Source organism: Athene noctua, chromosome 1, assembly GCF_965140245.1.
Source record: "Athene noctua chromosome 1, bAthNoc1.hap1.1, whole genome shotgun sequence".
Classification (NCBI taxonomy): domain Eukaryota; kingdom Metazoa; phylum Chordata; class Aves; order Strigiformes; family Strigidae; genus Athene; species Athene noctua.
In genome coordinates this window covers 132,269,616-132,295,598 of record NC_134037.1, presented here as the reverse complement: position 1 = coordinate 132,295,598, position 25,983 = coordinate 132,269,616, and the positions used below count along the sequence as shown (strand labels likewise).

Genomic DNA, 25,983 nt, shown 5'->3' with positions numbered 1-25,983 from the left:
TTAGATGTGAGAAAACATTTGCCTTGGTAAGAGCAGAGAAGCATTGGAGTAGGCAGCTCTGGGTGTCTGACAGGTCTTCCTCAAAAGGATTTAGAGAAAACATGCTGGAAACAGCACTACTCTTTCTGAGTCCTTCTTGGGCTAAGGGACAGGGTGCATGACCCCTTGAGACCCTTTTGAATGCAGCTATTACATGAACTTCAGCAGCTGCTGTTTAAAATTGTGGTTAGTTACTGTTTGACTGAGAAGTACTTCATAAATATGTGCCATGAGTGTGCCATTCAGCTTCTTTTCACCCAAAGAACAAAGATATATTGAACATTTCTGGCTTTTCTGAGTGATTTAGTCTAAAAACTAAAACATCCGTTCAGCTAGCAAAATGGTACCAATTGCTGCAAACCTTTCAAATGCCCACAACTGTACCCTGAGTACCGTCCTTCACCCCCAGGTATGGTTTCTGCCATGACAACAGTAGCCTGATGTCTCCCTGCTCCTGAAACCACTTGAAGTTCCTCCACTGAAGGTTAGGTGAGATAGCTGCTACTTTACTTCCACTTCCCAGAGAGTTCCAAACCAAAATGTCTGATAGTTACAAAACAGAGTGGAAAGAAAATATTAAAGAATATTTAAAAAAAAAAAAAAAAAAAAAAGTGAGGGGGATTAAAAATAAGGCCTTGTCAAAAAAAAAAAAAAGCAAATGGTAATACTTACTTTTTATATTTTTTCTTGCAAAAGATATCTTATGGAATTGTCTTTGCTGAATACATATACGGAGAAAAGGTGTTCTGCATTGAAGAGCTTATAATCAAAGAATTTATGTGCTAATACTAAATAATGTTTTAAATGTAAAGGTATTTGCAAAGGAAAAAAAATAGCAATGGCTTCCAAGCTTCCTTCTTAAATCAGTTGCTTGTTAATTTAACCTTTTTAATTTATTAGCTGAAAACTACAGGACTGCAGTAATTTGTTCTTTTAGTAGTACAATTTCCACATATATTTTGCTAAGTTTTATGTCTTCAGGCATGCGTTAGCAAGTAATTTAATCTTTGTCTGCATAATGCTTTCCTTTAATAAGGAAGAGGCTCATAATCTTAATCCAATTAAAGAGAATTGAAGGAAGATTTGCCACAACAAAAGATGATACTAGAGGGTATTATCTTGGGGTACGGGCAGCAAGCTAATAACTGTTTGTCAGGAAATCAGCATCTTCAAATATTTTCGACCTCAGGAGTGAAGAGCACTTGAAAGCAGCTGGGAAACCTGTGTCTCCTATTTAATGAGATACTTGGTTTCCCAGCTATAGTTGATATTTAATTATGGGGAGTTGTAATTTTTAACACTGAGATTTACAAGGAGCTGGGCATACACTTCGTTTTGCTTCTTCTGGATATCATTTTGTGACAGTGCATCTTTGGACATTTATCCCTCAGTTTGCTGCCTCAGGGAGCTGTTTTATATATACACAGCCCATCTGGTTCACAGGCAGCACCTCTGATATTTCAGTTCTGTGTCCTGTCCCTGAGCATAGCTAGTTCCAAATTATTCAGGGGGATACCAAGTATTGCCCTATATCATGACTGAATAACTCTGTTTTCATTGTTTAATCCCTTGATATGCTCTTGAATGACATCTTGGAGTACTGAGTGCTGTAAATGCTGTTTTTAAATGAACCTTATTTTACCAGTTTAGATCTTTCCACTTTGCCTACCATGAGAAAAGAAAAATAAGAATGTGAATTTACTTTTTCCACATTTAATACTTCAGCCACGTACTGTCTGGTGACAAAAAGTGGTTCCAAAATATTCAATAGCATCAGCTCAAACCCCTCTGTAGCATCCCAGCAAACTAAATTACATTGTCTGTTCATGATGAAAACGCTTTCCTTTTTCATAAGCAAAGAACCCTGAAGGTAAAAGAAAGCCTTACTAAAGGAAAAGCAGAAAAACAGAGTAATAAATCAGCAGGCTGTGGTCTCGAGCTCACCCTCTTCCCACAGCAGATGGGGAAGTCACTGATTCTTGGCTAAGTCCTACACACGGTTCCTTGCCCAGACTCAGGGGACCCCATGGCTGGCCACCTCCATCTCTGCCCCTGAAGGAGCATGCAATCCCCCCAGGTCTCTTTGACCACTGGGAGGGAGGCAGGGGAGGGGATGCCCCAGGCTAAATAGCATTAGTCAGACCATCCCATCTCTGCAGCTTCTCTTCAGAAATTACCCACCCTGCTCCAAATGGCTGGCCTCTAAGTGCTGGCCCCACCTGTGCTGGGCCTCATCTCAGTACACTGTATCAGCTTTTTCCCCTGCGCTTTTTTTTTTTTTTTTTTTTTTTTGTAACTACTGAAGACATTAATATCCAGACCCACTCTTCCTCTTATTTCCCTTTCCTAGGACCCCTCCCTGCTCTTCTGGAAGGCTACATTGTTGGCTGGGGTGATGGGGTGAACCCCAGCCTGCCCTTGGTCTGGGCACAGCAGGATTTGTCCATTACTTCCCAGATGTGATTTAGCAGCTTTTTATTCATGCTATCCTCAAACCTGGCAGTATTTAAACAAGAATGCTCTGCCTTGGCATGACTGCTGTGCCCATGATGCCATCTCCCCTGGACACCCTTGCTCCATAGCAGATGTGGGCAGAGGGCTCCTCACAGAAAGTGGCCTCTGGCCAAAGCTCCAGGCTGCTCTTCTTTCCCTTTGCCCACAAGTGTCAGCCATGAGCTCCTGCCTGCCGCATCAAGCTCCATGTACTGTTCATCATTTCAGATCTTTTCTGCTTCCCTTTCCTTAATATCCTCTCTTAATTTAAACAGTGCCAACCTTCCCAATCATGAAGTCACTCCTGGACACATAACTTCTCTGTTGGCTTTCTGAGCTGCTTTCATACATGCTATATGTTACACTGGGACAGGTGTATCTGAGCCAACACTATCTGCAAGCATATTTAAATTTACTTTAATAATACTACTGCATTACTTTCCAGTGTTTAATCTCACTTTGCTACCCAGGAGAGCATTTTACTTCATTTTTGGCTGCAATTTCTTACTGAATTGTCCAGAATAGGACCCAATTTTAGCCTGTTGTTACTAATTATCTTGTGACTGCTCATTCTGGAACATGCACAGAAGCTAATCAAAATGAGTGCAAGAATATTTTGTTCCACTCATAGTTGCTTCTAAGAACAGAAGCTCCCAGCATAGCTTTACATGCTTGTGCCAGACAGAATGGTGGTTAAGTGGGAGATGTCTACTCAGATAGATCCATGAAGCAGGCAAGGAGACAAGTGTAGTCAGCTGCACCAAAGGCAGAGTACCCTGCTCCACTGGGATGTGTCATTCACACTGGGACAGGCTGTATCAGAGCTCATGATCGCTGGGCTCACTTGTCAGCCCCAGCCTCTCACAGATCATTTACAGGCCCCACAGCAATTCACAGAATCACAGAATCATCTAGGTTGGAAAAGACCTTGAAGATCATCCAGTCCAACCATTCTCAACTGACTGTTCTCAACTCCACCAGATCCTTCAGCGGTGGGTCAACCCGACTCTTCAACCCCTCCAGGGATGGGGACTCCACCCCTGCCCTGGGCAGCCCATTCCAATGCCCAACAACCCCTTCTGCAAAGAAATACTTCCTAACAGCCAGTCTGACCCTGACCTGGTGCAGCTTGAGGCCATTCCCTCTTGCCTTGGTGCTTGTTCCTTGGTTGAAGAGACTCATCCACCCTCTCTGCACCCTCCTTTCAGGGAGTTGTAGAGGGCCATGAGGTCTCCCCTCAGCCTCCTCTTCTCCAGACTAAACACCCCCAGTTCCCTCAGCCGCTCCCCATCAGACCTGTGCTCCAGACCCTGCACCAGCTCCGTTGCCCTTCTCTGGACACACTCGAGTCATTCAATGGCCTGTTTGATGTGAGGGGCCCAAAATGGAACCCATCATTGAGGTGCGGCCTCACCAGTGCCAAGTACAGGGGTGAGATCCCTGCCCTGTCCCTGCTGGCCACGCTATTGCTGACACAAGCCAGGATACCACTGGCCTTTTTGGCCACCTGAGTACACTGCTGGCTCATGTTCAGCTGGAAAATTCATGAGAGTCCTGCCCACCTTTCGATGTGGTTGAAGAGCAGACTGCAAAGCAGGTGAAGCAGTTCAGCTGGGGAGCAGACGACTCTTTTTCTTAGGGGCACCATGCTGTCGGTTCACCCAGTGTTGGGAGGGTGCCCTTGGAAAGATGGCAGCAAGGAACAGATTGAAAATAGTGCCTGATCTGAGCAGTGCTTGGGGAAAAGGACAGGCAGAGTGGCAGCAGGGATGCTCTGGCCATGATTCTCCATGTGAGTGGATACTTTCCTGTGTGGTCCTCACACTGGGATGGGGAGTGGGCTGTGATCAGATGCAGAGAGCGTGATCTCCCCATCTGCAAAAAATCTGATGCACTCCTGAAGCACTGAGCTTGCTGCACATTCATCACCTGTCTGGCTATATGCACAGGAAGGTTAGCATTTTGTCAAGGCAGTGGGTCATGGTGCAAAGCTCTCTTCTGTAGCTGGCATTCCACATCTTACTTCCTGTCACAAGTTCAGACACCCATTCATTCGGTAGATGGGCCATCAGATAGCAGGAGGGCTTTGTGAGCCAGGACAGAAAGGAAAGTGTCTGCAGCTGACCGCAGTGACTGCCTTTTGGTAATTTGTCCCACAGGACCTGACAGATTTAGCCTCAGTCGGTTGGAGAGTGAGAACATCACTCTAAAACATGTCTGGTACGCTTTTACATATCTTTTCAAAATCCATAAGTGGTGGGAGGAAGATGACATTTTCCTTAGCTGAAACGTGACAAATTGTTCCCTTCCTTATTCTGTTGGGCACTGAAGAAGCAAGAACCACCATCCATCTGCCAGGAAAAATAAGAACCCAAAAGCTTTGGGGACACTCCCTTGCTGAACTGCTCTGTCACCTCCTAATCCTGTCACCTCCTAATCCCAGGGCTAAAGTTCTGTCATCTTACTGTCAAGGGGCTGCATGCCAATACCAGAGGCGCCTCAGTAAAAGGTACCAGTCAGATGTTAAGACAATGTGCTCATGAGTGATAGACAATACTGGATCCTGGCTAGAGCAGCTTGACCTAACTCTTATTTGCTTGCCAGAGGAACATCCCAAAGTGTTTTCTGACTGCCAGTGTTAGCAGCAGCTGGACATTTCATGTTTCAGATTTTGAGGCTGGTGTTGAAATCCCCATTCAGGAGTAGGGATCTAGCTGTCAAGTTTGTCAAAAATGGGAGTTTCTTTTGGATTTGGATTGAGTCACCTGGATGCTGCAAACATGAAATACGTATTTTTCATATGAAAACCAGTATGTTCCTACAAAATCTTTCAGTGTGATTCCACATTTCCTGGTAGAAAATTGTTTGCCTAGATATATTTTGATCTCTAGCCAAAGATTTGATTGGCCTTGACAATAAAAATGTTCTTGTTCAAGCCAGGACCAAAGAATAGTTTCAAGTGGACCTGCCACAGAGAAGTGCAGTGTCTACCCAGCTGTGTAAGTGTGTTGACCTCAGAAGCATGAGAATGATGTGAGCTTTGTCTCTCTTCTTCCATTGACTGCTGCATCTGGACCTTCATTTTAACAAAAATGTATTAAATATTTCCAAATGCTTGGTGGTCATACAGCATGCATAATCATTAAGGCTGTCTACTAGAAGAACCCCCATGATCACAGTGTTTCCCTGCAGTAGCTCCCTTTTTGACATAGGTACATTTAGTGCATAAGTCATCCTCGTAAAAAGGTTCTCAGCACTTGAGAACTCTTGATGACTTGCTTCAGAAATTAACTGTCCTCAGGACTAGCAACATATGCCTAGCTTCTATTCTGAATTTGCCTAACTTCAGATTTTTACTATGAGCTTTTAGACTTATTCCAAATAGGCTGAAGAGCTGTTTATTGTGAATTTTTCATGCTACCTCCTCCCCCATAGTCATAGCCATTTTCATATGCCATAATTAAGTTAGTTCTTAATTTGGCAGGCCTGTAGACATGCTGCAGGGAAAGTGTACTGAGCACAGAGAACCTGCAATATTTCTCATCCCCAGGATGCAGGCTTCAAAGCTCTACAGCTAAGCTTGCAATGACATGATCACCGAACATTTCAAGCCTTCATGATTCATCATGGATAAGTCTCTTGATTTCAAATGCTTCCCTGGAAGTCATCTTCACTTTCAATGTGAAAGAAGTCTTTCTTGTGACCTTGTTTAATTTTTAGCAAGGATAAGCTCAAACTAAAGAGTTGGGAACATGCAGTGGAAAGGAGTGGATTGGACCAACACTGAAAGATTATCATAGTTATTTGCTTAAGAGAAAGGTTTGATTCTTACTGCATTTGATGCTTCATTATCCCCCCCCTCCCCCCCCCCCCCCCCCTTGCCCATTGAAGTGTCTCACAGTGTGCTCTGTTCATAGAGGTCTGGTCACAAGTTTTACAGGGTCTCCAGTAACAGCCACGCAGAATCATAGGAAGATTTAGTAACCCACCTTGCACGTGGGATTTAGGCCCACAGAGAATATACAGAGAATTAGGCATCTGACACTTGTTTGAGGAGGTGTGGCTGGCAGCATTGGGGTGCCTGGCTTTCTCTGTCAAGGTTGGTATGTGTCCCGGGTGGGTTGTTGAGTGGGGGCAGCCTCGGGGGCATACTGAAGGGTTGATCTGACAAGGCAGAACCACTGTGGCAGTGTGGGGGCCTGGTGTGTACCTGGGATCATTTTTCATGTCTTTCTTTTACAGTTCTCAGAGATGGGCTCTCCATAATGCTTTGCTTATGAAGAAAGAAGGAGCACTGAATTGTTGTTTTGCAATGGAGAAGACAGAGGGAGAAACACCAGCACTGTGTCTCCCCCCTTGTTGCTTATCTCCCTGCAGACATGTGTCCCAAACCCTCTCTGTGTTGTATTAAGGAAAGGAAAAGCTTAGACATTACGACATCTGCTTTCTTACATCATCTTTTCCAATTTTGCATCCTATAACCCCCTGGTGAAAAGAGGAACAATGACTTTATATAGCTGCTGCTTGATTCTGTTGCTATTTACCTGGAACACTGCTGCCTATGGGCCAAACCAACGGGCACAAAAGAAGGGAGACATTATTCTTGGAGGATTGTTCCCCATTCATTTTGGAGTGGCTGCTAAAGACCAGGATCTAAAATCAAGACCAGAATCAGTGGAGTGTATAAGGTAAGCTACAAAATGGGAAAATAAAAGCTTTGGTGGGGAAGTCTTGACCTTTCACGACCTCAGGTGCCATGCTATACATTGTGTAAATACGATCTGTGATGTGATGCTCGTAGAGGCAATGGGAAGTTATGGTGTAAATAACAGAAAAAACAAGTGTGCAAATACAGGAAGTACCTGTGTTACAGTTACATAAATAATATTTGGACAGTGAAAGAGGGCAATTTTTGTCTTACCCAAAGCCGCCAGAACCTGAATATACTGATCTGCCTGGCCATTCACAGTGGACATTTGAATAATATTTGAAAATGAGCTTTCCTAGCAGAAGGACAGAAAACAACCCATAGTGCACTTAAGTTAATTTGATTACAGTCATGCATAGCAAAATAGCCTCGAAATCCATTTTTTTTTCCCACTTCTACCTCTTATCTTCGAAGACTTTACAAACTGTTTAGTTGCCTAAACAAGTGAACAGGTGAAAGTGAGATAGGTCACTGCTTTTTGAAAAATCCCACTGAACACATAGATGTCTCTTTAGGACCTTTACAAAGTCCCAGACTTGAACTCCTTACCTATGCTTTCCTCACCCAAAGTCCTTTTCTGCTGTGTAAATAGTGCATACAGGTTTTGTCTTAAGTCTTTGGCAGTTAATCCTGGAGGGAGAAATCCACATCAAAACAAATTATCTTATTAATGAAGTGTACCCATTTTCATGACAAAACATGAAGAATTTTTAACCTTACTACCCTGCACATAGAAAGTGTGTCAGAAACTGATTGCCACTGAAATGTCATATAAACAAAACATAAGAAATTGATGTGGAATTTTCTCATGACAATGCATGGAAAAAATACTTCACTGTTATGGGACCCCTCGTATAATCATATGTGGAAAAACGTGTATCTGGAATTATTTGGACCTCTCATCCTAGACTGGGGATCTAGCACAGTTTTGTTGCAGATGGCAATGAAGAATGGCTGACAGCATTCCTGCTATGCTCACAGATTTCAAGTGCAGTTTCACACCGAGACACTGAACAAGACACATCCATCTAGGTTATGAGATCATCCCCAGATGCTCTCATAGGGACCACCCAGAAAGAAGTGTAATTAAGCAGGGGTTCATTCAGCTTCTGTGCATGCACAAGAACGTCATGAAGTAAATGTATGTGAAAAGTATACTTCATGGAGCAAGAAGCTCTGCCAGATTTTCAGCATTTTTTTCTCTACCAGATGCAGCATTTTAAGAGTGGAATACTGAAAAGTGATGGACGTTTTCAGCTCTGTTGTCTTCTTCACCTGCTCCAGGTGGCAGGCAGGACAGTGCTGTTATTTGCAAACTGAACATAGGTTTCATTTCTGTCAACGCTGGGTCAGCCTCAGTGACTGTCTTGCCATGGTCACATTATGAGAACAGATCACAGGAGAATGTTCCACCATAATTACTACAAGATTTAGTTTAGGTTACCAAAAGATTTATTAACAAGGTAGCACTGCTAACAACAGGCAAATCCTGAAAAGCCAGACCAGCTGTTTTAAGGACACAATGGGAGATCCTTGTGGGTGGCATTTGATCTGCTAAAGCACATCTTCCACCTGAAATTTGCCTGGGTAAAATCTGTGTTCATCTTACCCCTGCACCAAGAAGCTGCAGGCGCAAAAAAGAGGAGTTGACTGAAGAGGCAGGCACTTTGCTGCACTCCATCAAGGAACTGGATAAATTGTGAGTTGAGAGCATAATGCAAATGGAGACGGAACACTTAATGCAGGTCAGAGATCTAGCTGCAGAGGTAGTAGCAACTACGATAGGAACAAGGGGATGACTGGACCAGAGATGATTGGAAGTTCCTTCATGACACACGTTTTTAACCAGGAAATGTCCATTTCCAGGAAAGGTTTAATTCAAAAGAGGTTGGGTTGAGAAGACATTTGAGACTGGTCATCAGATCTGAATGATGAAGATGGGACAGTTTATGTGTATTCCTTGTTATTGGTATTATCTGTTAAATTGAAAGCCGGTATTTCTCCTGAAAGGATTTTCTATTTTAAGCAGTATTTAAGTCAGAATATTCCTTTGGCTGGGCTTGTACAGAGATCTCACAACACAACCATGGTGGTCCTTTTTGGTTTTGGACTCCATGATCAGGTAGTAGCCTGTGGCAGAGTTGTGCGTGCTAAGTCTAAGAGCCCAATACATTCTTCAAGTCATGAGCTAGAGTCTTTCACGTCACATTTGAGTTTCCTTGCTTCTGGGCAATTGGTTAGTCTGGAAGGATCAAACTCGTATTTTGAGGGAAAGAGAGACAAAAACAATAAAAGGCTCCAGTTTCTTCCCAAAGTAAAACTTCCCTAGTCTTGTAGTGTCAAAAACTTTTGTAGGGTGGGAGATCTGCTAGAGGAGCATAACTGTGGCTGTACCTGGTTAGACCAAAGGTGCTAAATCTGTCCCGTATCTTGGACTGTCCTTATTGCCCTTTCCTGAGCCTTCTCCAGCACTGCTGTATTTTTTTCAAAGCTGAGGATAACCAGTTTTATACATGTCCCCTTTTTAGATGGCTGTGTACAGCTTTTAATCTCTTTATTACATAGGAAAATGTGTCTCGTATCGCATAACAAAATTAGGCCCAGGTCACTCCAGAAATATGGGCATCCTCTCTCTTTCCTCATACTCTCCTCCATTAGGCAGCAGTAGCAAGTCATCAGACTATGCAAAAATCTCCTTGCTTTGATACCAAGAAATGACCTAAGGGTCCCACTGAAACCCTGTGGGTGGTTTGCCTGGGTCTCTTCTGGGGTTCAATGTTCAATTTAAGATAATGTGGTTTTTCTTTTTTTTTGAGGTCTTTCAACCAGATCTGTGCTGTTCGGACGTTCCCCACACATTTAGCTGTGTTCAGTGCCATACCTATACTCCCAAATAGGGATTCTCAAAATGGGCAGGGCAGGTTTTTTCTCCACTTTTTCAGTTTTCAGACTCTTTATACTCCTGTGGCACAGCACCTTTCTCCCCAGCACAGCATATGTACCCGGCCTGAACCTACTGTGAATACCTTGCACCTGATTATTTGGAAAACTATATACATAACTCATCAGTGAAAGAAAGAGGGAACAGTATTGATCTGTTCTCCGTTCTTTTTGTGCTGTTTCTACTGAAAATGCATATTCATGCTTAAAGCACTGAATTTTAGAGTCTAGAGTGAAAACTTACTAATGATTTTGCCGCCTCAAATGTCAGATAGGAGCACAGAAAGTGAGACCAATTTTGTTTCCGGTTTATTGTTTAAGCAATCAAGTATCCCGCATTTTATATAAATACACCTTCTGTCTTTGTATGTCTCAGGTGCTGTTGCAGCAACTTTCTTTACATTTGCTGATGCCTATCTGATGTGTGCAGTGGAGGCAGAGGCTGAGCACAGCACAAGCAATCTCTGACCCTGGTTCCCTGTCAGCACCCACAGAGGCCTATTCATAACCTCATTTCTCTGTCCTTTCTTGATTTCAGGTAGATTAGCAGTAGCGGTGGTGTTGGTGTTATCATTAGTATTATTGTTATCATTATTGCACAGATGGGCCATACTCATCTATTCCTCTTACTGTTATGAACTGTTTGCAGTGAGGGTAAAGCTTTATTGAGCTGACATACAGTGTTGCCAATATGGTGTCACTAGGTCATCATTTTTAATGCATATTTCCTGTATTCTGATCAGCCGTCTGGCCAGGGTCCCGCACTGTGACACATAGCTTTCAGGCCATGAAACTGTGGTGAGACATTCCCATGTCACAGTGCAGGACTTCACAGAGCATGGGTATGGGACACTGTAGCTCACTGACTCTGTCTGTCCATCTGACAGAACAGAGAGTTTTAATTCTACCCCTTGCAGCTGTATTTGCTAATCCCACCGCAGAACTGAATGTATAACATTGTATTAGAATTTCCTCTGTAAAACCAAATTATTTCCTTTTTCTCTTTCTTTTCCACCAACCTTCTGAATTTTAATTTTTAGATTTTCTTTGGTCTGCACAATTTGCCTTACGCATGCTTGTAAGAGTGGTAAACAACTCATTATACCTACTGACTGCAGGAATCCAACAAATGACTGAAGGTCTCCCCTTTGCATAGCTTAGTAATAGCAGTGGTAGCAGCAGCAATAACATGTAATTAATGTACTGGAAACCTAGAGAGGGCAGAGAAATTAGTATGTGTATACAACTAGTAGAGAAAGAGGAGTACTGGTGTGAGCTGAGAAGCGTATGCAGGCTTTGCCACCATTCTTGAACAAAAGTACTCATCGGATATGGGAGGGCAAGTGAAAGCTGTATTTAGAGCTTTCACATTATTTTTTTTCTTCTTTTCCTTCATATTCTATTGCTTTTAATTAAGTGCTTTGCAAGTGTTGATAAATGAAGGTCATGAATTCACATGAGGCTGTGAATTATTCCTTTATAGAGACCAACAGGGATCAGGACTAATTTCCCTGCTGGATCCAGACAGTAAGAGCTGTTCAAACCAAACCAGACAAACAAACAAGTAAACAAAGAGGGGATGGAGCTGTGGGGAGCTTAAATCGCACAGTGAGCTTGTGTCCCTTAATTTACATACCCTTGCTTTGTAACACTGACTGAGACATTTAAGCCATCCCAAGTATCCCTTGACAAGACACATTTATACCAACTAGAAAGAAACCTGTGGGAATCAGTGAGATCTTGCAAGTTTATTATCTATTTAGCAAACTGGGCTACTGCAGATGTTACAATTAAAATGAGGATTTGTGGAGGAATTGTTTCTGGCTTCTTTTTCTCAGTTTGTGCTCCTGCCTGGGAATAGAAAGATCAGTGGCATACTCTGGCAGTTGGGGAACAGGCATCAGAAGGGAAACCTTTAAAGAGCTGAGTGTAAATAAAAATTCCTATCTACACATTTGGGCACTGAATTATTTACATTAAACTCTCATTTAGAGCTTAATGGCCACTTTTCATAGCACCACATCTCAGAAATGTTAAAATACAAGACTATGCCCACGTACCTGAAAGTAACATGGCAGGATATAAGTTTTGGAGGCTGCTTATTTTCCATCAAAATACCAGTGGCTATTTAAAGATTCTGGTAATGTAATGAAAAGTTTGCTTCTGTTAGCAGTTTCTTCACGGAAATAACCAAATTTCTGCATGGTTGACAGAGCGTTCCGGTGACTAGTCATATTAGTCACAGCAGCAGCACAGCACAGGTGGTCAGCTAAATTGGTGTAACCTGCTGCCAGGTTCAAAGGCTGCTCTCACCCAAGTACACACCAATCCAGGAGGAACCTACCTGCAGCCCCTTGCTGAGGTCTTACAATATAATGGGAGATAATTTATCCACAAAATTTCCATTCACAGGGATTGAAGGAATCATGATTTATTGCTTCATTGAGCCTAGTTTAGTGGCACTGCCTTTATCTGACCATGTCCGTGTTAGAGCACTGATACAACGCTGTATCAGTTAACAAAATGAGACCTTGTCTGAAGGTATATCAGGTATTAGAGAAGACAGAGTGAGGTGTGTTTGTCTCCATCCCATCAGATCCTCTTTCGATCTGCTGACGCTGCTATCAGCAGAGGTGCAACAGAAGAGAACTGCAGGTCTCCCGCCCAGGCTAGTTTGAGGTAAATTATCAAAAGCATTTCAAAGACATTTTGGAGTCTAACTCCCAGAAAACACCCCCTACTCTCCTTTTTCTTCCAAAATAAAACCGATCCAAACACAAGTACCTGAAGTACAGGCCTTAGGCTGTAAATAAACATTCATCAGGGGCATATGTCAGAAAGGAAAATAAAAGCAACTGTGTATCGGGGGCCTCAGTCTGCATTTACTGAATTAAATGGCAAACATTTTCTCTGAAGTTGAGGGGAAGACAGTCCAGTTCTCACTGCTTTTGAAGGTATCACCTGAGGATACCATGTTGTGACATTTAAAAAAAAAATCAAATTGCTGTCAAACAGGCAAAAGAATTTTGTGTCATATTGCACCTGTATAATTTAATGTGAGCAGGCTTAAATTTACTTTTACACATACTCAAATTTGTGAAGCTTTTCACAGTAGTACCTTTGAACTTCCCAGCTTCTCAGCAGTCTTCCCTTTAAATATAGAAGTCGCTTTCAGATCTTTTTTTTTACATGGGGAGCCTGAATATAGTTCCTTGCTTCAAATCCTATTTTCATTTTAATTAACAATATCTGTAAATACATTTAGCTTTTTAAAAAGAAGTGTCACAAAACCCCTCCTTGCTGCCATTCATCCCAGTGTGCATTACTGACCACATGAGGGAACGTGGGGTGCCTGGCAAGTCTTTTTTCTATGCACAACATGCACTGCCTCGTTCACTCTGAGGCTTGCACTCTTATTTCAGAGCTTTCCCACTGCACCTCATTCCTTATTGCTAGAGCAAAAACTACTCTCACCAAATTACTTCTAATGGTAACCCACACTCCTGTGTCCATTTTCTAAAAAGTGATCTTAAAAAAAGCTAACTCTCATTTTGGTCATAAGTTATAACCAAGGATTTTTATTGGACTCAAACTTTTTGACTTGAATAGATCTGTACTGAAACCATGCTGTTGGATCTTTGAGATACAACCTCAGAACAAAACTTCATTTGGAAGTTGGCCAAAGATATCTGGAGCAGGTGAAATCAAGTTGAATAAGAGAAGTTTTTAAGACTTAAAGATAAACCTTAGATGTGATATCTTTAGCAATCCTGATCCCAGATGAATCAAATCAAACTCCTGGAATGGAAGTAATGTGTCTATGTTCATTCAGATTTGAAGAAGTCAAACATAGCTAACATCAACTTTGGAAGCAATTCATTTAATCCAGCAGTTAAAAAATGTTCAGGTCATATATCTCAGGGATTGAAAGTCTGTGATTTCTGAAGCTTATCTTGAGAAATCTTCACCTTGGTAATGGCAACACCTCTCAGAGCATTTCAGAATGGCAATCATGTGAAACCTAAAATTTATCATTTTATATAAGGTCTGTTCTTGGGCAGGCTATTTCCCCAAGCTCTTCCAGTTCCAGGGCCCATCAGTTTTCCCAGTGGATCTCAATCATAACAGCTTTGACACTTTGCCGTTTTCAGCTGCAACTCAACACAAAACTGTAAACTAACTGCTGTCCTGACCCATACTGCATTACATGGAAAGGCAGGTTTCAGTTCATGAAGGATTCTGCTGTACCAGCTGAATTACCCTAAAACACAGCAGCTTCACGGGTCCACAACTGGTTGTTTGTGCAGCTTTACAGGAGAAAACACAGTAAGCAAAATTTGAGAATCACATGTATCAAAGCTATTTGCTTCCTGCTTCTTTCCACAAAGAAGCTTCTCTCTTTTCTGGAGAAATAGTCATTCACTCTGCATCAGCTTCTCTCACTGCCAGCCCATGGGATGCTCTAAAGAGGGACTCGCAGGTCCTGCATTATACTTGCCAACATTCCCCAGGTCTGGTTTAGCTCTATGCACAGCTGAGGGTCAGAAAACTCAGCTTCTCCATTTTAGAGAACAGAGGAGGCTTCAAAAAACACAGTTTCATTTCACAGGCCAGCTCTGATGGCATCTTCTGAGCTTGTATCTAAACCAAATGTATGAGAGCACTATAATAATGAGCAAAGCTATTCCTCGAAGGAAAGCACAGAAGTATCCAATTAACAACTTCGTAAGTTACACTAGAATCTACATTTATAGCATGTCTCTGTTCTCTGGTATAAGCAGGTGGACATGTGAAGTGTGTGATGTGAGACCAAATTTCCCTGAGCAGGGCTCCCAGACACCTGTGCATCCAGTGGCATTCCAGTGCTGTGTCTCAGCTTGCTCTGCCTGCCTAAAGCCCTGAGGAGCTGACACACGAAATACCCCTGAGCTCAAGTCCCTGGCAGCTTCGTGCTCTGCACAAGCTTAGCAGACACTGCCATCTGCATTCAGAAACATGTCAGAGGAGCCTGGAAGGATAGCTGGTAGGTGTAGCTTTGTGTCAGAGCATTTGCTCAGGAATCACGAGATCCAGGTTTAGAGTCCTGAGCAGAAGGGACAGGCTGGAGTCAACACCCCAGGTATGCTCTCTTTCAACATCCCAGACTTCAGGGGACTTAGAAACTTCATCTCATCCTCAGGACCTTTGAAGTGAGCTCCCAAACTAAGAGCTGAAAACCAGAACAAAACCTTGTAGCATGTGCCCACCTCTTCTGTAACCACTGAAGACAAAAGCAAAGCCTTCTAAATTTAGTAGGATGCAAGAAATAGCATAAATTGCTTTTGCCTTTTGTATCTGGAATTCTTCACTCTGTCTCAGTCCTGGTCTTCTCTCTTCTGCTTCACTCCCACTCACTCTATTTTATTTTTATTTTTACTCTTCCAGGTATAATTTCCGAGGCTTTCGCTGGCTCCAGGCTATGATCTTTGCCATAGAAGAAATAAACAGTAGCCCAACTCTCCTTCCCAACATGACCCTGGGATACAGGATATTTGACACTTGCAATACAGTCTCTAAAGCCCTGGAGGCCACACTGAGTTTTGTGGCCCAGAACAAGATAGACTCCTTGAACCTGGATGAATTCTGCAACTGCTCAGAACATATCCCTTCCACCATTGCGGTCGTGGGGGCAACGGGCTCCGGCATCTCTACCGCTGTGGCCAATCTGCTGGGACTTTTTTACATACCTCAGGTACGTTTTCACCTCTCTTGTCTAGGTTACAGAAGTGGCCTGCCTCTCTGCTCTGCAGAGATTAAACAAAGATTGTTTAATCTTTGCCATTTCTGATAGAACCTCAAGAAGAGAAACAATACAAAATATAAGGCTTTCTTACAGTAGAAATATGTCTTGCTAGCAATTTACAACCCCCAAACACACAGGTTACCAAGCAGCCAGTAATATTCAGCCAACAGCAACTTAGTCTAGGATGACTAAAGTCGTCTAGAGGGTTTAGTCTGTGAACACAGGTATTTTAGGTCAGCCATTGGCAGTTGCCAGCCTTGACAAGTTAGTCATGATGTTGCTTCACCATGGTCACTGTCTAGTCATGCCCAACTCCCACAGAGCCCACTTAAGGCATAACTGAGTCATTGCCAATTACTCTTAGGTCTCTCATCATCTCTGGATCATTCAAGTAGGTGATCTGTAAAGTTGTTCCTTGTGCTGTGAAGGTTTCTTCTGGGCTGATGTGCCTTTCTTTTGCCCTGGGGTCTCCAAAACAGGGTTTGTGAAAGCATGTGGATATGCTCTCCCTTGTCCTGGGATCATCTGTGTGATGGTGTAGTTGTGCCAGCTCCTGTGTTGCAGCTTCCTTCTTGCTGTCTGCTCACTCTACTGGGGCCAGTGCCAGCATCCATGGTCCTATCCTTTTGTTTAACAAGCTTGTTGCTCTGCTAAGACCCCAAGCAAAGTATGAGGCTGGCATGTTATAGCTTAATGTTGTTGCTCTTGACTTTAGATTTCCACACTGAACACAGCTTCGGAAAAAGTGCTTGACCTTATCCATTTCTGTGTTGCCTGGTATAGACTAACATTTCCACTTCCTCTTCTAAATTGAATACAGGTTCCAGAGCTCACAAGAGTCCTTGTAACAAGACTGTGTCACACTGCACTCTCAGTCTGTCCTGAGAGGGTATATCTTTACTTCAGCCAGGGCTCCAATTCCTATCTGCACCACAAATGAAGAAGGAAGGATTCTTGACTGCCTGGTGCACAGTAATATGTCTTGTCTATTTGATGTTTCAGTCAGATTTACTTGCAGGAGTCTGAAAAAATGGACATTTGGTCTCTGAGCAGGGCAAGAATGATTTAAGCTAAGACCAGTATGTGCTATCTAGGTATTGCCCGGAGTAGCATTGGAAGGTGGTGTGCGGTAAACACCGTGATGGCATTTTAAGGGGTGTTGTTGATTTACACATCACATTACCAGGTTGGTGGGTTAGACTGAAGATAAAGAGATGTTTGCAGTTCTCAGACTTTTACTTTGAAGAGGAAATGGCATTTGTGCTATGAGGCAGTAGTCTTATCTAGAGGCTGCAGAAATGGGTAGGTGTCAGGAGGTTCAGCTCTAGAACAAAGTCTCAGCCAGGTGGTTGAAGTATGGCAACCAAAAGCAGGCTTTTAAACTGGGAGTTGTTGGGCAGCATTAGAATACATATTATCACTGCCATTTATAGCAAGGCCATTAGCAAAACCATGCTTAATAGACCCTGAATTTCAGTAGAAGTTGGAGGGTTTACAATTACACTTAATGTAAGGCTCATTATTCATTACATTGACATAGAAACTGAAAATGTTTTAACTTCTGTTCTGTTTCTCATTGTCTCACCTCAGTGTACCCTTACAGCACATGCAGGAGCAGGGTACCTTGACTCTACCTCCTAGCAATAGGTTGTAGGAGATAAGAGTAGCACTTGGCAGGAGCTTTGTCCAGGGGAGTGTATAGCTCTGTGGAAGGAGGATTTAATCCTGTGGCCACTGAAACTGCACCAGGAAACCTCCTTCTCTTTCTTCTTGCAGAAACATTTAATGGTAGAGTTTAAGGAGGAGATAAGGTTTTCTGCAGATTTCCATTTTGTACAAAATGAACTGTTTATAGAAGACTTTTTCAAATGAGAGTCAGTACTAAAGAGTTCAGATATCAATCTCAAAATGCAAAGATAAGTGAGTTTTAAAAGTTCTCTAGATCTTTAAATTTTTATCTTCTGGGGTTTATGGTTTTCTTTCTACTTGTAGAAAATCTAAAGTATATCTTAAGAGCATATGGCACTTGTTCTGATTAGGAAAAAAATATATTTCTTGATAGCTTTAGAAAAGGAAGTAAAATCCCATTTTAACTGTAAAACATGGTGGCTCATGGAGTGTGGAATGCCTACTGGCTCATTTGCTGATTCTGGCCAGCAGTCAGGAAATACTGCTAAGGTGGAATCAACCGGCATTACCATAACACTCTGCAGGGTCAAGGGAACTGATATACATCACATTCTTTGACTGGCAAGGATTGTATATCACATGCATATGGTTCCGGATGGAGCATGTTTAAGGATGGAGACAGAGGTGAGAGACGAGGAGAGGCAGAGTAGGTTTGGGACAGCAATACCGGCCTGCTGTTTCATGTCTGGTTCAGGGCAGAAGAAGCCTGCATTTCATCTGAATCATGTGCATTGCCATTGTTCATCTAAAATATACTTTATTCTTGTTTCTGGGTTCAGCAGGAAGTGCAGCAAGGTGCATGTAGGCCCCCCATGGCTCACCTCTTTGCCATTACTCCAAGCTAGGTATCAGTGTCTCTGTCCCTTAGATCCTACAGGTGGACAAGAGCTTGCTCCAGCCTCTTGGGTCCGAGCCCCCGCTCCTGTATGTGTCTCGGTAAGACAGTCACAGCTGCAAGAACGTACAGACTCTCAGAGTGGATCATGTGCAACCACAGGCTAAGAGTACGTGACTGCTAGTGTGGTGCCCAGCTCTCTCTTCATCCCATCCAAGGTTACACAGGTTGACAGTGATGCTAGATGAATGTAGGCAATTTGATGCAGGCATTTCACTTCATGGTGTGTTTTGCTTGTTTACTGTGTTCTCACAGGTCAGCTATGCCTCATCCAGTCGACTCTTGAGCAACAAGAACCAGTTCAAGTCCTTCCTCCGCACAATCCCCAACGATGAACATCAGGCCACGGCAATGGCAGACATCATTGAGTACTTTCGCTGGAACTGGGTGGGAACAATTGCAGCTGACGATGACTATGGCCGGCCAGGGATTGAAAAGTTTCGGGAGGAGGCAGAGGAAAGAGATATCTGCATTGATTTTAGCGAGCTCATCTCCCAGTACTCGGACGAAGAGGAGATCCAGCAGGTGGTGGAGGTCATCCAGAACTCCACAGCAAGGGTGATTGTTGTTTTCTCCAGTGGCCCAGACCTGGAGCCTCTCATCAAAGAGATTGTCAGGCGAAACATCACCGGCAAGATCTGGCTGGCGAGTGAGGCCTGGGCCAGCTCTTCCCTGATAGCCATGCCGGAGTTCTTCCGTGTCATCGGCAGCACCATCGGGTTTGCACTGAAGGCAGGACAGATCCCAGGCTTTCGTGAGTTTCTGCAGAAGGTGCATCCCAAGAAGTCCACCAACAACGGCTTTGCCAAGGAGTTTTGGGAGGAGACGTTTAACTGCTATCTACCCGATGGATCCAAAAATTCTCCAGCTTCAACTTCCTTCCACAAGGGCCATGAAGAGGGACTGGGAGCTGGAAATGGAACGGCTGCCTTCCGACCTCAGTGCACAGGGGATGAGAACATCACCAGTGTGGAGACACCGTACATGGACTACACGCACTTGCGGATATCCTATAATGTGTATTTGGCAGTATATTCTATTGCCCATGCCTTGCAGGATATATACACCTGTACTCCTGGGAAAGGACTCTTCACTAACGGATCCTGTGCAGACATTAAGAAGGTTGAGGCATGGCAGGTAAGTCCTTCATTTGTGTGCCTGTGTAATATACTCTCAAAAAAAGATAAGCTGTCCCGGATGCCTTTTAGGGTGCCTTTCATAACCCTGGGTCTCAGACATAGCTCCTGCGATGTTCACATCACTGCATGTGAGTTAGGTGCACACTCCCACCCCACAGGGAATGTAAGGTAAGTTGTGTTAGGTTTGCCTGCAGTAAAAGGGGCTTAAACTAAGTTAAATTTTCTTTCATTCACTACAGGCCAAAAGTGCACACACAGACAATTACCAGTCTAGCTGACGCAAGGTAACTTGATCATATATTGAGCCCTTACATAAACAAGAGGGCCTGGAGAGAGCACATAAACAAGGAAAACAGTTTTTAGAGTTCATTTTCTTTGGCAAGCTCTACATCTTTTGCAATCCCACAGCAATTTTCCATACAGGCTGTATTTTTTCCTCACAGTTTTAAACTTATATACGATCAAATTAAAGCAGATTGAGTAATGAAGGAAAATAACATGTGCTATCAGGCAAATAATAGATAGCTGCTTTGATCTGGCATGGATATTTCTGAACTGATGAAATTATACTAATGACTTAGTCACATTTACCCATTCATTCAAAGTGTTCCACCCACCGGCACATGGATGGTATTCTGGCATTTTGTCTTCTGATCCTTTATGAATACTCTATACCTTACCATATGTTTGACTGTGCTATCCAATGTGATATTCAGTATGTGTTTTTAATATCTACTGCATTCTTAAATAACAGAATTAGCTTGTGAGGCTATCAAATGAAGATATTGCTAATATGTAGCAAATTCTGTTTGACCCGTTCTGGTCATCACAGAAAACTGGTCCAAACATGCCTGAAATTGGAACACCATGAGTGAATATGAGGATCACATACCCATTTGCATGTGTAATTTGCTCTGCTTGGGATAGTCTAACCAAAATAAAGGCTAACCATGCTGCAGACTTTGAAGATGTTGTGTCAGCATTCACTTGTGGGAACTACAGTTTGGTTCCTCTCCAGTCTCAGTCAACTCAAAAACATCAGTCAGACCAAAGTAAAAGGCTTTGTCTTGGCATTTGTGGGAAACCTGCATTGCTCTAGGTACCTGATTTACCAAAATCACTTTACTCAGAGTAGATGAGTGCAGGCTTGACCCTGGTTCAGGGGAATCCTGCAATTGCTGGCTCTCTCTGAGGTTTCTGCTTTTCAAAGCTATTCTGCTTTTCAGGAGCATACTGGCAGAAGTGGGCAAGTCACAGACACATTTAGTTTTCCCTGTGTTGGCAAAAAGGATCCAGAATAAACATATTTTTAATTTTTCCTTTATGCCTTGTCAACTTGGGAAGTAAAGCAGGATATTCACAGAATCACAGAACCATCTAGGTTGGAAAAGACCCTGAAGATTGTCCAGTCCCACCATTAACCTCACACTGACCGTTCTCAACTCCACCAGATCCCTCAGCACTGGGTCAACCCAACTCTTCAACCCCTCCAGGGATGGGGACTCCCCCCTGCCCTGGGCAGCCCATTCCAACGCCCAACAACCCCTTCTGCAAAGAAATACTTCCTAAGAGCCAGTCTGACCCTGCCCTGGCACAGCTTGACGCCATTCCCTCTTTTTCTGTCACTTGTTACTTGGTTAAAGAGACTCATCCCCATCTCTTTGCACCCTCCTTTCACACCATTCATATCATAGCTGATAATGTGGTGTCTGTTGAGGATTCCCCAATCGGGAAGAATGTTCTCTCGTTTATGTGTTGCTTGTCTGGTGCTGAAAGATGTCTGCATCAAAATGTAAAGCATCCTGCTGCTCTAGGCTTTGGGGTATGCATACTTACCTTAAAGGAGGAAATCAGCATCAAGAAAGAGTATGTGGGGGATAACATGACTGGGCAGGAATAGTGGGTGCTTCAAAGGAACAGGTTATACTTGAAATGACCACCATTATGTGGTGTTGGCTGTCAAGCATATTTGATATTTGTGCATGTTTTCACTTCATTTGAAAATCAAACACATGAATAGCAAGTAAATGCCAAATTTGTGTGCACACCTACTTCATATCAGGCATTGCAGCCCATTACCCTCAGGAAGCTTTCCTCAGCCCTGGGAGTAATGAGTTCACCTCATAAACCTGCATCCTCCAGCATCCCCAGAGTGGTTTTCTGACAACTAGACAGAAGAAAATCTTCCCACTAAAGTCAATCACATTTGCAGTGGTACTTCTGCCAGTAGTCAGTGCCAGCTCCCTCTTCTCATGATCAGCTCAAGGGTTTCTTGAGCAACCTGAGAGAGCGAAGGCAGTGTTAGGAAGTCTCCATGCCTGAGACTGGAGGCAGCAGCTGCTAATAGTGTCTGCAATCACTGACCAGGTGGTGTGCGGGGCAGATAAGGCAAACCTGGTGAACTCATGGCTCCTTAGCCTGAGCTCCTGTCCAGAGCAGCCCTTGCCAGTGGGGTTGGTGGCTGAGGAGAATAAATGCTGTGTTTCATAATTTAATTATATACCATTTAATGGCATTATCTGATTAACACATATGAGTTGTCATCTATTTGTTGTCTTCTAATTGTTAATTTTATGTACTTGTAATAGAAACCTTTAGGAGGAACTGTTTTACATCATATGTGGAGGGTGCTTGTGTGGATCTGTATATAAAAATAACATTTTAAACTCAGTGGTCAGCTCATCTGAACTGGACAGCAGGAAGCCTAGCACAGAATTACTATGAGTTAGTTAAATTGAGTGCCATTCGTCCTATAAAGAATTTACCGTCTACAGCTTAGGAAGGCTGTAAGTATGCTTCAGCATGGAAAGCATGGGATTTTTCTGTGTCTCCCAAGCTGAAATATCAAAAATTAACAACCACCTTCTTTGGCCTGTCAGCTTGACTTTGGTGCCTGGGAAGCTGATGGAGCAGCTCATTCTGAGTACGATCACACAACACCTGCGGGACAACCAGATGCTCAGGCCCAGTCAGCATGGGTTTATGAAAGGCAGGTCCTGCTTGACAAACCTGATCTCCTCCTATGACAGGGCGACCTGCTTATTGGATGAGGGAAAGGCTGTGGATGATGTTTACCTTGACTTTAGTAAGGCCTTTGACACCATTTCCCACAGCATTCTCCTGGCAAAACTGGCTGATTGTGGCTTGGATGGGCACACGCTTTGCTGGGTAAAAAACTGTCTGGATGGCCGGGCCCAAAGAGTTGTGGTGAACGGAGTTAAATCCGGCTGGCGGCCGGTCACGAGTGGTGTCCCCCAGGGCTCGGTTTTGGGGCCACTCCTGTTTAACGTCTTTATTGATGATGTGGACGAGAGGATCGAGTGCACCCTCAGTTAGTTTGCAGATGACACCCAGTCGGGTGGGAGTGTTGATCTGCTCGAGGGTAGGGAGGCTCTGCAGAGAGACCTGGACAGGCTGGAGCCATGGGCTGAGGCCAACTGGAGGAGTTTCCATAAGGCCAAATGCCGGGGGCTGCACTTGGGCCACAACAACTCCCAGCAGCGCTACAGGCTTGGGGAGGAGTGGCTGGAGAGCTGCCAGTCAGAGAGGGACCTGGGGTGGGTGATTGACAGCCGCCTGAACATGAGCCAGCAGTGTGCCCAGGTGGCCAAAAAGGCCAATGGCATCCTGGCTTGTATCAGCAATAGCATGGCCAGCAGGGACAGGGAAGGGATCTCTCCCCTGTACTCGGCACTGGTGAGGCCGCACCTCGATTCCTGGGTTCAGTTTTGGGCCCCTCACTCCAAAAAGGACATTGAATGACTCAAGCGTGTCCAGAGAAGGGCAACAGAGCTGGTGCAGGGTCTGGAGCACAGGTCTGATGGGGAGCGGCTGAGGGAACTGGGGGGGTTTAGTCTGGAGAAGAGGAGGCTGAGGGGAGACCTCATGGCCCTCTACAACTCCCTGAAAGGAGGTTGCAGAGAGGGGGGATGAGTCTCTTCAACCAAGTAACAAGCGACAGGACAAGAGGGAATGGCCTCAAGCTGTGCCAGGGCAGGGTCAGACTGGCTCTTAGGAAGTATTTCTTTGCAGAAGGGGTTGTTGGGCATTGGAATGGGCTGCCCAGGGCAGGGGGGGAGTCCCCATCCCTGGAGGGGTTGAAGAGTCGGGTTGACCCACCGCTGAGGGATCTGGTGGAGTTGGGAATGGTCAGTGTGAGGTTAATGGTTGGACTGGATGATCTTCAAGGTCTTTTCCAACTGAGATGATTCTGTGACTCTGTGATGTCTGTGCTGTCCCTATTCTGAGCAACGTATATGCCTGCAGCTGCCATGTTTTAAGAACCTACCCTGCTGCCAGGCAGGAGATAATCCAGGTGCACAGCTTTGCAAGATGCCTGCAAAGAGCAGCTAGTATTCTCTGCATGTGCTGCTGTTTTATCCTGTACAATAGTGATCAAAATCACACTCATTTTCTTTTTGCAGTGTTTTGTTCAGTTAACAAAGACATGCAGGGTAATCCAGAACAAAATGTATAAGTAATTTGGAAGAGGCAAAATTTTACACAAAGCACTAAGGATTTAAGTGCATGACTGTAAATAGTAAAACAGAAAGAATCCTCTTAAAGGACTCTGTCACCTTTGATTATCAGATGCCCATTCTCTTCTGATGGTGGGCTGTGATTTTTGGTTTTAGGAGAATGTATTGAGTAAGGCTAATTCTGTGTGTTGCTCTGGTTTATGGACTGACCCTCCCCCAAATACAGGCTGTCCCATAAGCTACAGAATAGCAGTGGGGAGGTATGGCAAGAGGTGGGACATGGGCTCAGGACTCCTGTACTGATATTCCCTCTTTGTCAAAATTCCCTGCATCTTTGGCCTGTTTCTCCATAACTGCTGTCTGCTTTTGAGTCAATTTTTCTTAATATCTTCCTTGATAAGATTTCCCAGGTCCCTCAAGTTCCTTCATTTACTTGGTCTCTGCTCACGTGGCTATTCCCATGGTCACTTCTAACAACAAGTCCATCTGTTCTTTTTTCAAATCCCTTCTGAGCAAAGATTTATAACCCTTTGAGGCATTTATAAGAGCCTCTCTGATGTCTCTCTCATTTCAAACACTGGGTGGTCCTGCAAAAAATAGGGGGAAAACGGATAGGGGATATGTCCTTCAGAGCAAATATTTACTACTTCATATTCTTTCTGTGTGTGAAGAGGAAAAATCTGTCTTTTCTTCAGACAGAGTTCACTGTGTTTCTTTCTGCCCATTCATTTGGCTTCTTGATGACTGCTAAAAAGAAGCTGATGGGCCTCTCTGTCTCACAGTAAAAGCATTGTGATTAAATGGGGAAGACAGTTTCTTGGGGACTTGAGAAGGCAAAGGTGCACAATCACAGTGTCATGGAGCAGAGCATCCTTAGGTGGACTGCCAGATGATTTGCAGGTTGTGGTTACAGTAGAGGCTGTGAACTTTGGCAGGTTCATGAGTGAAAAATGAGATAGCTCATCTAGGCACCAAGGGAAAGCATGCTGACAGGCTGAAAAATGTGCTGCCCTAATGATCAGCGGGTTAAAGACATGCTCATGTAAATTATTGTATGCCTAGAAATCTGATTGACCTCAGACTTGGTGAAAAGCTGCCATATGCTCTTCCACAAAATAAAAGCAAATACAAATTCACTTCACCTAGCAACACCTACAAGTCTTTCATTACACCTGTGCACCTCCTAGCCAGCAGTTCCTTCCTCTGTGCTGGTGATACGCATTATGAAGAGGTAAAAATGGACTGGTGCCTTCTCCACCTTTACTTTTAGGTATGTCTAGCTGGCTGGAAATTGATTCTGCAAGGCTTTAAAGAAGTGAATGATGCCTTAGGTGACATACATCTCTCCAGACCTTTTAGCCTAATGTTTTATCTAATCAGTTTTGTGTCTGTTGAACTAGATAGGCCTGTTCAAACAGTGGTGTATGGTAAACAGCTGCTTTGTGGTATAGAGAATGAAACTGAATCAGAACAGGTATTGAGAGTGGTGTGAAAATTAGTCATTCTGGAAGAATTGAAATGAAGGCAGAGGAACCTGCTGAGTATCAGGCAACCACAAAAGCTCACCTAGTCTGCATTACAAATGCAGTGGAGAAGAATTTGTTATGAACAGAAAGCAAGCATTTCACTAGTGTGCCTTTGTTGTGGGAGACCAAATCGAGAGGCAGATGACTTGAGCCACACACAGAAATGTGCAGGTCAATAGAGCAAACACAGCTGTTTCCCCACAAGGGCAGTAACAGAAGATCGCTTATTCATCAGTATGGAGATAACATCAGCTGAGAACATCACTTGTGAGCTCTTCCACTAAGCAGACAATG

At 43.7% G+C, this 25,983-nt stretch overlaps 1 protein-coding gene across 1 annotated transcript in view; it reads left to right on the top strand.

The window, feature by feature from the left end:
• Positions 1-25,983, top strand: part of CASR (calcium sensing receptor) — an 80,971-nt gene that overhangs the window by 28,924 nt on the left and 26,064 nt on the right. Inside the window, exons 2-4 of the mRNA XM_074896770.1 lie at positions 6,775-7,220; positions 15,605-15,911; positions 18,802-19,683. Coding sequence (XP_074752871.1) covers positions 7,036-7,220; positions 15,605-15,911; positions 18,802-19,683 — 1,374 coding nt within the window. The 5' untranslated portion in view covers positions 6,775-7,035. The remainder of the gene's footprint in view (positions 1-6,774; positions 7,221-15,604; positions 15,912-18,801; positions 19,684-25,983) is intronic.